Here is a 12705-nt window from a genome sequence, read left to right on the forward strand (position 1 = left end):
AGAATCGATTTTTTATTGCATCATAGTGGTGTGTGTGTGTGTGTGTGTGTGTGTGTGTGTGTGTGTGTGTGTGTGTGTGTGTGTGTGTGTGTGTGTGTGTGTGTGTGTGTGTGTGTGTGTGTGTGTGTGTGTGAGAGAGAGCTTGTGTGGGAGCTCACAATGACGACACACTCTGTGCTCAAGTGTGGCTCTCATCCCGTTATTAAAGGACAATAGGAAACCTTTTGGAAAAGACCCCATGCAGACTGTGTGTGAGCTGCTTAATTCTCTGTCTCTCTGCTTTTTTCTGACCTTTCTCTCTCTCTCTCTCTGAGGAGTGTTTAGCTCAACAAATCCCCATCTCTAGCACCACTCTAATGATACTAATTGTCAGTGTAATTATGTATTGATCTGTACTGTGTGTGGGTGGTGTGTTGCATACATCATTATCAGGAGTAATCAGAAAATGTGGGGCAGGGGTTGTGCCTGTATTACGCATGCTAATAGTCTCTCTGTGTTTGTTTATATGCTTTAAGTTTTTTTTAATGGTTTGCGTCCCATGTAGATGAGCTGAATGCACACAGTCAGCAGCACAGGTCTACTCTTCATAATGGCAAATCATCATTTTTCAGGTTGATTTTTGAGTTTCATTCCCAGGTCGTCAAATACATACATTCACTGCTATTAAACATATGTTGGGTTCAGTTACAGGTAGCATTTGAATGTTTTATAACATCTTTTGAAAGCCTTAAATTTGCTGAACCACTCTCCCGCCGCTGGTCACTGAGCAGCTCCATCAGAGCAGTTGGAGGTTAAGTACTTTGCTTAAGGGCACCTGTGGTGGTTGATGATGGAGGGAGGAAGTGTGTTACTCATTCATTTTCCACACTCACATTTCCCCAGCTGGTGTGGGGATTTGAACTGTTGAGCTTTTGATCACGAGCGCTCTTCTTGTTGTATGGCTGTATGCTTCTTTGAATGCATTTTTGGTTGTGTTTCTTCCTGTACATACTCCATACAGTGTATATTATTTCTCCTCTCCGTCTCTTCCATTCAGTTGGGTTGTGGTCTGAACATGTGGTGACAGCCTTTGGAAGCAGCTTTCTGAATAGGTGCCAACTCCTTGAGGTTTCACTGTCTGCCTGGAGTGCACTCAACATAGAAATTACTACCCTGCAACCCATGAATACGGAATTGGTGCAGTCATCTCTTTTCCTAAATTATTGATCAGTGAGGATCCAGTAACATTCTAGAAAACAGCGATAGCATCTACAAGTCATAGATTGTAATTAGTTTTCAGAAAAATACATTTCTTCCTCAGACAGATTGTTTTTCTTACACACATCTTGGCTTGAGTTTTAAATCATCAGCCTGTGTAAACACTTTAGGTAGTATAACCAAACCCTTCTCCCTCAAGATCTTGTTAATGCCTCGTGCATTTTGTATCAACGCCTTTGTCATCATGCAACTCGATGGTGGCCAATGGTGTCACAGCTGACGTCAGTGAGGAATATTATAAAATATTTACGCCTCGTTGTCCAAACATAGAGGTTGTTTTAGAGGTGTGTGAGTGTATTTGTCTGGTTTACATTATGAACTGCATGTCATGTACAGTGTTCTCTTTATGAGGATCAGGGTATTTAATGGCAGAAGCATTGGTTTTCTTTTGAAGTTAAATAAAGTAAAATCATCAACAGATTTATAAAAATGCAAAAGTGATGGTTTGAAAGAGTAGTTTGCTACTAAATTAATATTCAAACTCACTGTCTGTTTAGTGGCTCAACAACAGTGTGAGTCATGACTGAATTACTATCATGAGGTAAATAATGCTGAATTGCTTTTTGGATTGTTCATGTTGAATGGACGTAACAAAATCCCTGAAATAGTTCTCACATGAGCAGGTTTATCACAGCAACCAGAGGACCTTCTTCCAATGTGCATGTGTATATATGTATGTATGGGAACCATCTGTTCAGTAGTCTAGTTGAAGTGGGCAGCTAGGTAATTGGAAGCCAACCTGTAAATGTCATTTCTGTCTTTTATTCAATGGTGAAATTATTATTATATCCACAAGTTTCCTGATGAGTTCAGTGGGGAGGTCACTGGGGAAATGATAAAGGTTTGGCGGAAATAGCCTAAGTAACAAAGTATCATAATAACTGATGAACCATTGGCACTTTCAAGGCTTTAGAAGCTTTAGCGTAGTGGGCTTAGCAATAATAATTGCGTTTAAACTATTGGATAATAGATAGTATTGGATATACTGGATAAAGTTGCTAACCTAGATCTATGCACCAATTGCTCTAAGGAAGACAATTTTTGTCGTGATTTAAAAGGCTCCCCACCAGAGAGCACAATTAAGTGGCGAGTCATGCCAATTCTGCAGACATCGCCCAACCCTAGTTTCTGGTTTTGCACAAGGTGTCATGGGGGCCTCGAATAAGGTGGTTATAGAAACCCAGCAGCATACACACACACAAAAGCAGGCAAACGTTGTATTATATATGTGTAACTATGGATACCATCAGATGCTAGGATTGCTATTCTTTATTCTCTTCTTTATAAATCAGCACAAGGGCGTATCCATGTATGCGTGTGAGAACACACACACACATACAAACTCTGCAGCATTACTTGTGTTTATTCTTCTTGACTCCAGCAATGTCTCCATGAGTTCAAGGCCTGCTGAGATTTCTGGGTAATTTATGAGCTGCCCTCTCACAGAATCCCTCACTCTGCTTGGAGCCAGCCGCATGCACAGACAGACAGACAGACAGACAGACAGACAGACAGACAGACAGACAGACAGACAGACACACACACACACACACACACACACACACACACACACACACACACACACACACACACACACACACGTCAGGTAAAATGCACCTGCAACTGCTGACATACTTTTTCGTATGGTGTGTGCGTGGCTGCGGGCACACAATGAAAACCTTTATAATCTGATATGAGAACAGGGTGGAGGGTTGCAGAGGAACAGCTCCCGTGGCTGTGGTTGATAATTTCTCCACCTCTCTTTCACTTCTCTTACTCTGTGCACATGTCCTCTATAGCATCGATATCAGTTTAACACATCACGTGTTTTGTTTAAAACTGTAGTTACTGTGTTTGTGGAGATGTGTATGTGCCTGTCCGTTTGATGAGGAGACAGCTAATAACCAGTTAGAAGAGAGTCAGCATTAACACCGGCCACTTCTGTCCCTCTCCCTTTCGTCCTCTCCAGCTCTCCATGATCCAAACACATAATTTCTATATAGCTTTCTCTCTACAAACAAGTTTTATGGAGAAACACAGCGCCGTTCTATGCACCATGCTGCCCAATTAATTCACATGTTACTAAATGAATGAGTGTATTTGTGTTTGCCACACGTTTTCCTTCCACCTTAATAGCCATAACTCACAGCAGTGTGTTCAATCAACAACACTGTGTATATTGCTGTACATAAGCCCATATTGTATTCTGCTGTTTCCACATTTTTCTCTGAATGGAGGTTACTATTGACGAATTCCACTTGAGGTCGGCGTAATGTGTGCCCAGTAATTTTTTCTTGACGTAATGTTAAAGAAAAAGCAATCATGGTGGAATGATTATTCAACCATTTCCTTTTGCTAGACATCTGTAATCAGTCAGTGTTATTGTGGGCTGAGTTGTGTGTACACACGTTTGGTGCCATATGAATGGCTATATTTCATCGTGTTGCAGTGTGAAGTGGGTGAAGCAACTCCACCCAGGGGAAACCACCACAGTTGTGGCGTTGAGCCAGCAACACATGTGTCCTGTAGCTGTTATATATACAGCATATGTGTGTGTGTGTGTGTGTGTGTGTGTGTGTGTCCGTGTGTGTGTGTGTGTCCGTGTGTGTGTGTGTCCTCGTATATTATATCAGCAGTGTTCTGGTCATACATTTTTCTATGACCTTGAATATCAACTGACAGTTCACATGTTCTTTATATACACAAATAAGAGGCATAATACTTCACTCTCAGTCTGTATATTGACCCTTTAAAAACTCCCGTCAAAGATCAGCTGAAGGGGTTTTACATGTGCTCAGTCTGGGTATCTGGCAGAGCTTCAACAATTGATTGGTAAGTTAATCATTAATGAAAATAATCAGTAGTTGCAAGCCTCATATGCATTGTACAAACGTATAATCATTTTTTAAATAAATACCTACTTTGTGAAATAGTGGTAGAGTAAACCATCATTATCTTTATCTACCGTTTTCAGACTTGACTTGCACTCCTACTTCCAAGCCCCATTGAACTGCAAATCCGAAAATACATTCAGCGCCCCATGCATTCTGTGAAAATCAAAACAAGAACCCTCCTCTTCTGCATTTGTTAGGCCCTGCAGCCAAAGTCAGCGGAAGGTTGTTGGCTTAACTCTTTCATCCCTGGCGGAGTTCTGCGTCTTTGAAAACACTGCAGAACGTTAAAGACGGTCTCCAGCCAATAACCCTGCAGAGACCACAGAGGGGGGATATTATTTCCATACAGAACGTCAGCTCTAATTCACGTGGGAATCTTTTAGTGCCTTAAATTGCAGAACCCACATCAGAATGTAGCCTCCATTAAAATGCTTTCCGACCTCAAGGGAGCTGCCTTTTATTCCATGCTGATCTCTGCTGTTTAAACCTTCTAGACCTGCAGCAATGCTATATCACCTTTACCCTTGAGTGCCCCAGAGAGACCTATATAGGCTATTGTGTGTGTGCTAGTGTGCACATTGTGTGTGTAGTGGTGTGTGTTAACCCTTATGGACTCAAGGGGCTACTGTATACGGTATTTTTCGACAGTTAGGCTCCTCCATAGAAGATGGATTAACCCTTTTAACTTGTTTTCCTTCGGCTCTCATGGCCAAACAGCTTTTGTGTTAGAGTGTGTGTGTGTGTGTGTGTGTGTGTGTGTGTGTGTGTGTGTGTGTGTGTGTGTGAGTGTGGTGCTGACTCTAGTCCAGATTGATGGATTTCTCTCCCATGACTATATGGTTTAAAATTGTTGCCCCTAGTCGTATGTCATATGAAGACGGTGGGAATTGTTTGGTTGCTTGTAGCCAAATCTGTGTGCACACAGAAAATAAACCGGATGCTTTGGTTGAATGTGTGTCTTGGTATGTGTGTGTATGTGTGTCCTCTGGTTTACAAGTCGTCACATGTGTGTTTGCCGGTGTGTGTTGCCTGTAAGTCCCCTTTGTTGCGAAGAGAGCATTTGCCCCGCAGCCATTAGTGGTCACAAAAGAAAGTTGTTTGAGGTAATGGCTGTGTGTGTTCCTGTCTCTCACTTTCTTTCACTTTTTCACGCACGCACGCACGCACGCACGCACGCACGCACGCACGCACGCACGCACGCACGCACGCACGCACGCACGCACGCACGCACGCACGCACGCACGCACAGAATTTTCAATTAAACTGTCTTTTCTTTGCTTTTACTATGTGGCATGACCATGCAGAGGAGAGGAAGAAATGGAGAACACTCTTTGTTGACTCCAGTTGATCGCCCTACCACCTTACACACACACACACACACACACACACACACACACACACCTCTATATACTTAATGCAGATCAAAAGAGGTGTGTGGGTGCAAGACCGAGGCAGAGAGCGACTTGTCGAGGAGGGATGGATGGAGAGGGAGATGCAGGGCGATCGGGCGAGAAGGGACAGATAAACGGAGGTGGAAAAGAACAGGGAGGGGATATCGATGTTTGCTCAGTTACTGTAGCGGCTGGAAGGAGCCGGAGAAAAAGAGCGAGAAAGTAGAAAAAGGCAGAATAAAGGGTTATTGACATGTGATGAGCTGTGGGCAATTTAGGCAGATCGGGAGGGAGAGAGGGAGAGAGGGAGGGAAGGAGAGAGGGAGGGAGAGAGGGAGGGCGGGAGGGAGGGGGGGAGGTGTTATCTTTTCTCCTGTGTGGATCAATCAGATGATGTAGTGATAAGACTGTGGATTACACCACCATTTACACACTCTCCAAGTGTGTGTGTCTGTGCTTACTCACACATGCGTCGGAGGACTGTGGTTGACACACACTGACGGCCATTCAGTTCCACACTATAGCAGTCAGTCAGAAACCCTGCATCTAACACACACACACACACACACACACACACACCTGCACTCTCATTGCAAAAGCAGGATTCAAAGCAGAGCAGCTATCACTTATCTGTTATAGTGATGACTATAACACTTTTATTAACCGATAAATTCTTCAGTCTACAAAATGTCTGACCTTTTTCACAATTTTCTGTCCAAGTTAATTTTTTCAAATTGTTTATTGTCTTAATAATAGTCAAAAACCCAAGGACATTAAAGGTGCAATATGTAGGTATTAGTCATCCGTCAAAATCATTCTCAGAACAAATGGGGGGGCAACATATCACTAAAGTAACTGCTAACTGCTGCCAATGATAGCTGCCCATAGCTGGTAAGCTCAGATAAAAGTCCAACTAGCTGTTCGGCCTGGGAGTTCTGGGAGCAGTGCAGTGCTATTGTTTGCATCGCAAGCACAGCAGCTTTGGACCAGGACAGGATGGGTCTAGCTGGTTATCGTGTTAACTTTAGTAGACACCTCTGCAATGTAATACCATAGACATCATAATGTCAAAACTGCTAATAAATCAGTTGTCAATTTAATGTCATTCATTGATTTGATTAAGAAACTTATCATTTCAGCATTAATAAAACCACACTGACAGGGGTTTTCCATACCATTATAAAGGCTTAGGCACTGGGGCCTTTTTGGGCACCAACTAAGACAAATTAATGTAAAATCAAAACTAACTAAATTACTTTTCCTAGATCTAATGGTTCTAGTAAGTCTCCAGTGAACTTCTTTAGCAAGTTTTGTAATTGACTTTTTGTGTGTTGTTTATCTGCTCCAGTTTTTCCAACTTTTTCCCCAACAGATAAACTAATGGTCCAAAATGATGTAAAATTGATTATCTTTTATTGACAAAGGACCCCAAAACCCTATGTCCAGTAGATGCACCTAAGCCTTCTATAAACTGACGGAAAAGACAGCACTGATTTTCAATTGACTGTGCACAAATGTACAAAATGTGTTATTTTAACAATCCGTTCATTGTCTACATCACTTTAAAACTACTTCATAGGCAACTGCCTGTACTCTGTGTGAGTGTGTGTGTGTTTGCATGTGTGTGTGGTGGCTGGTTAAGGCATCATATGGGTCAATGAGTTGCCTGGGGCGATGGTCCCCTCGTGACACGGGAATGCTCCAGATATTGTCACATGGTCACCAGCATTACCGCCGTGACTGAACACTTTACAATATGTTGAAGGTTTCTGCACGGTGGGACTCAGTTAGGGAGAAAGGAGGGTGTTTTCGTGAATGGCTAGTGTCTGAATAGGCGGCGAAACAAGTTGCGTAATCAAGTAAAAGCACTGAAGTTAGAGGACGCACCTATAGCCCCGTGTCTGTGCTCCTGCTGTGATGTGGAAACGAGTCACAAGTGGACTTTTTGACAGCTTTGCGGCTTTGAAAGGAGCTTTGAGGGACTGCCTTGGAAATTGCTAAAGCTTGATGTGTTGAGCTTGATCCAGCCCCCGGACCTTTGTTATGTTTCATTCCTCACTCTCTCATAGTCCTTCTTCTCTTCAAGAATACAGACTTCAATACAAAAAAGGGAGATTATTTAAGTTGACCTGTGTGAAGTTGTGGATTTACTGTATCATAAAAAAAAAAGCTCAAGATAAAAAATATACATGTGCAGTCGTCTTAGTTGCACAATAAACACACCAAACCTCATGTAAGACTCAAAATGAATACATTAGATGACATCCTCTGTCACAGAATTGATTTCTGAACCATTTTTTTCTTCTCTCCTTCCTCCAGCCGCTGCAGATAGACGATAACTTCTGCGGCCAGGACTTCAACCAGCCTCTGGGGGGAACCAGCACCATCGAGGGCATCCCTCTCTTCATCGACAAAGATGATGGCATGACCTCTGTGGCGGCATACGACTACCGTGGGAACACCGTGGCTTTTGTGGGCACGCGGAATGGCAAACTGAAGAAGGTAGGAATGATTTTATGTTTAATTTTGGGCTTTTTTTTTCATATTAATTGAAGACATGTCAGTTGTCTTTTTTTTTTTGGTTGATCTTGAGCGCTTTAGTTGAAAAGAAATACTTTACTTTATAATTTTAAGGACATTTAGATAAAGAGATGCAACTCATTACTGTCATTTTTCTCAGTTTAAGCTGGTGATTAGCTTCTCAGCCAGTAGTGTTGGTTGTTCCCTTTTTGAACCAAAATCCTGCAGCAAATTTCTTGTGCATTGACATAAAAAAGCACTTTCCTGGCACTTTTTTACACCCAGATTAAAAGCAGACGACTCCTTTTTTTTCTCACTTGTGGCCATTTCCAGCAGGGCATTCAAGTGCCTTCAGAACCTGTTCATTTAACAAGCAATTTAAAGCAAGTCTGTGGCCACTCCCTCATCGATTGTCATGGTGGTCACGTCAGACATAAAATGTTACTGCTGTGTCCTAACGCCTCGCAACGCCTCGCCTCTAATTTTAAGAGCTCGCCTTCAATCAATCCAACAGCTATGACTGGCGAATGGCTTTTCTTTCCTGGTCAGCTGTGGAGTGGAGATTAATTCAGGCGGGTAGATAAGAGGATAGGACTGAGGGATGGAGAGGTGATGGATGGATGGATGGAGTTTTTAACTTTCTGTGCTCTGTCTGACTTTCAGTTTAACTCTGCTTGATGAAACTTTTATTTCGAGAGCAGTTCAGAAGTGGATTTCTTGAGGATTTTTCTTGTTTTGCGGGGGTTTGTGTCAACATCAGATACAAACTTTGGCTACACTGATGCAGCTGTTGTACACTTCGGATGAGTAATGAGAAAGAGACGGACAGTTTGGTTAAATATATTTTGGTTGACATGTATATAACTTTCTTTGTGATTGCATGTTGGATGTACACTCTTACAACATGCCTTCATTACAAATCTATCTGTGTAATGTGCATGTGTGCAGCCTGGGTGTTCGTTACTATGTGTCACGTCTTTGTGTGTGTGTGTGTGTGTGTGTGTGTGTGTGTGTGTGTGTGTGTGTGTGTGTGTGTGTGTATCCAGTCTATGGAGGACAGAGCTCTCGGGGTAAATGGTAGCTCATCGGAATTCACCCCGTTTCCCTCCGCACTGCTCAAGACCTGTCATCCATTCAATATTATGAATGTATAATCAGCCTGTGTATTTGTGTGCCTTTAATGCGTGTTTGTGTATGCACGCTGTGTTTGTGTGTTTGTCACTCACAGTACGCATAATAATGCGCACGCTTGTAATGGCATGGGTTTGTGTGTGTGTGTGCGCGTGTGTGTGTTTATGAGGGAGTGAGAGACAACAAACAATACAATGTTGACTAAGATTCAGCACTGTGCATTTGTCAAAGTGACAACCATTCACTTAGCTTGGCAGTGGTCCCTTTATTTATTTAGCTATCGTCACTTCTTCTCCTCTGTGCTGGTTTGCACTCCGCTTGAGGTGTACGTGTGTGTGTGGAACATCACCTGGGAAAGCAATGTGATATCATGTTGTTTTTGCTTTTTTTTGTTGCTTTTTGTGTGTGTGTGTGTGTGTGTGTTTGTGAAATAATAGAGCCAAAAAGCCTGCAGTTCTTTTGGCTGCCTTCTGTTTCAGACAGAAAATCCCCCCAAAACAACAAGAAATCTGGTCTTGGAAAATATTCAATTTGCATAGAAGGAACAATATCTAAAAACCTGACATTGGAGCATTCACACAGCAGACTCACAGGCAGCAGTGCCAGGTTGAGTTCTGCTGTGAAAAAACACTCAATGAAAAAAAATGACAGAAAGAGAGAAAAAAAAAAGGCAAAGTAATAAAGAGAAAGATGAAGAAAAACGTTAAAAGAGCAACTGAATTAATAGCTTGTGGTAACAGATTCTTTCTGTCTGATTTGGCACGCGTTCGTCCTCTTGTGCTCTGTGTTTTGTGGGTCAGTGTGACTGTTAGGGCTGCAACTAACAATTATTTTCATTGTCGATTATTCATGATTAATCGTTCAGTGTATAAATTGTCAAAACATGCTTTCCCAGAGCCCATAATGACATCAGAGTCCCAATTACTTTTCTTGTATAACCAACAGTGCAATACCCAAAGACTCTTCATTTACTGTCATATATGACAAAGAAAAGCAGCAAATCCTTACATTTAAAAAGTAAGAACCAGCAAATGAATGACACATTTTATGGAAATGGTTGACAATTATTTCTGTTGCGATTGACGAATCGATCAATCAACAATGCATGCAGCTCTTTGTGTGTTTGAGTCATTGGGATCTGTTTCTACAGGAGGCTGTTTGTAGCATCCAACAGTTTTGTTTGAGTGCATGCAGACCATGATGCCAAGATGGAGCGCGTTCCTATTCTTACACTTTCCTCTGGAGAGCACTAGTGTTGAATGCTGTTTATATAGCCATGCCTGAGGATGTGGAAGGGAGAGATGGCTAGAAACGGGGAGAATACTGATAGGGTGGACGATGGCGTTAGAAGGATTCAGTTATCAAGTGTGTTTTTCTGTCTTGAGAGTAAGAGGGGATGGAGTGACAGAATTTGAAACAATCCAAAGGGCTGTGTTTCAAAGATAATTGCAAAACTTTTGCAAGGCTTTTTCGATAAAAATAAACAGCCAGTGTGTTCCAAAGGGATCTTCTTGACTAGGTTAATGGAAGATGTTTCTTTTTAAAGTAACATTATTTTACCTGAAGCATCTCTTCATTCTTCATTTGGCTGAACTTGAAGGTCTTTGATATCTTGTGTTATCTACACTCGGAGTCTATTTTTAGCCCTCTCTACTGCCCAAGGTTGTCCCGAGCAACAAGACGGTGGCACAAACAACATGTTTAATGCACTAATGAAGTCCCTCTGTGCTCTGTTGGCCACACACAAACTCTCTCTCTCACACGCACACACACAGGGGAAGCTTTTACTAATGAGTCCTGGTTTGATGGGGCAAAGATAGGAGAGGATACAGAGAGTGGAAGAGAGACGGATAGAAAGATGAAGCAGATAGAGAGGAGAGCTAGAGGAGGCGGAGGAGAGAAGGAAGTGATGAAGAGAGGTGATGTCCACTGGTGTGATTAACTCATTCCAGCGGTCATCTGGACACCGCTGCGGTCAAGGACACAGCGCCGGACTGGCCATCCGCTGCACTTAATATTTAGGATTAAATGCCTCCATTCCCTTCGACTGTTTCATTATCTCTGCCTGTCATTGGTCACCGTGTGTCTCTTTCCATCTGTCAGCAAGCCAGCTTTGCATATACTGTACCATATCTCAACCTCACTCTCTACGTTTAATGTATTCGGTCTAAAGAAACCCTGTATATGCAGCAAAGCAGTGAGCAGATGGACATTGTGTGAAACTGGTGGTTTGGAGCAATTCTCTCGGCCACTTCTGCACTTTAAGGCACTGTTGAGCTTTGACAATGAAAGGGCATCCACTGTGACCCACACACACACACGCACAGTCTCAATAGGTGGCCCAAGGACCGCGGACAAAAGAGAGGATCCTGGTCGATAATCCAATACCTATTATAAGTGCTTGTTTTTGATACTGCACATACATTTGCACACACACACACACACACACACACACACACACACACACACACACACACACACACACACACACACACACACACACACACACACACACGCGTTAGGATTCCTCAGCTGCGCCCTCCATTGGGGGCCGACTCGGGCCATCTGCTGTGTGTGCAAGGCCAGTGTGCCAGGTGGTAGGTGCCCCCAGCAGCGCCCAGTGTGTGCCCATTGTGGCCCTGCCAGCCTCAGGTGGGTGAGGTGGGGAGGTGCTGCCCAATGGCCATTCATCTGATCCAGGCATCAATGAGGCAAAACTTCTAACAGCTCAGAACTAATGACTATGTGGATTGACTATTGACATTTTTTAAATTATTATTTTATTTTTCATGTAAGTTCTGTACAATCTGTCTTTCTGGGTTTTTTTGGAGTAGAAGTTTGTAATTGGCCAAAAAAGTTGACATCATGCAAACTTTTGTACCTCACACTGAATGTATTACAAAGCAGTTATGTTGTTGAAGAAAATGAAAATAAAAAGTGAAAAAAACAGCAGGAAAGGTCACAAAATAAGACTAGTTTTCAAGACTAATTCAACAAAACAAAAGTAAGAAAGATTAAAAAGAAGTTCATCAATTGCGGATTAAATTCCATCAAAATGGGTCGCAGAGTGCCTGTGTAGCGTGAATATCTCGTAACCAAAAAGATAACGATTGACCTATGCACCAGCCAAAGTGTTTCCATAAACTGATTAGCATTGGTTCTGTTGAGTTGTCCTGAGTAATAACATGAACCCCTATCAGTTCTGTCATCGTACAGGATGAGAGGATGACGACATCAACCAATCAGCTGCAATCTAAACATCAGTTTCCAGATGGGTTCTGATATGTAAAAGCTGCTACAGACCGTAACGCTAGTTAGTTTAATGAACAATGGCATTGGCATTAGATTCTGTAAGTTTGGTCGCTGGTTTTATTTGATTAAAAGCTGCTGACACCTATCATTAAAGATACTCAAGAGGAAAAAGTGCTGCCTATCCATCACATATCTATGTGTACTGGAGCATTCAGCTTTACCGAAACTGGAATCACCACATGAAGCTATATGATACCTTT

General features: G+C 42.4%; 1 protein-coding gene across 4 annotated transcripts in view; it reads left to right on the forward strand.

The window, feature by feature from the left end:
• The window catches only part of plxna1b (plexin A1b), a 195532-nt gene that overhangs the window by 45089 nt on the left and 137738 nt on the right, over positions 1-12705 (forward strand). For all 4 annotated transcript variants that reach the window (XM_073468452.1, XM_073468454.1, XM_073468453.1 and 1 more), the window contains exon 3: positions 7862-8044. In XM_073468452.1, the coding sequence (XP_073324553.1) occupies positions 7862-8044 (183 nt within the window). The remainder of the gene's footprint in view (positions 1-7861; positions 8045-12705) is intronic.

The sequence above is a fragment of the Pagrus major genome, chromosome 6, assembly GCF_040436345.1.
Source record: "Pagrus major chromosome 6, Pma_NU_1.0".
NCBI lineage: Eukaryota > Metazoa > Chordata > Actinopteri > Spariformes > Sparidae > Pagrus > Pagrus major.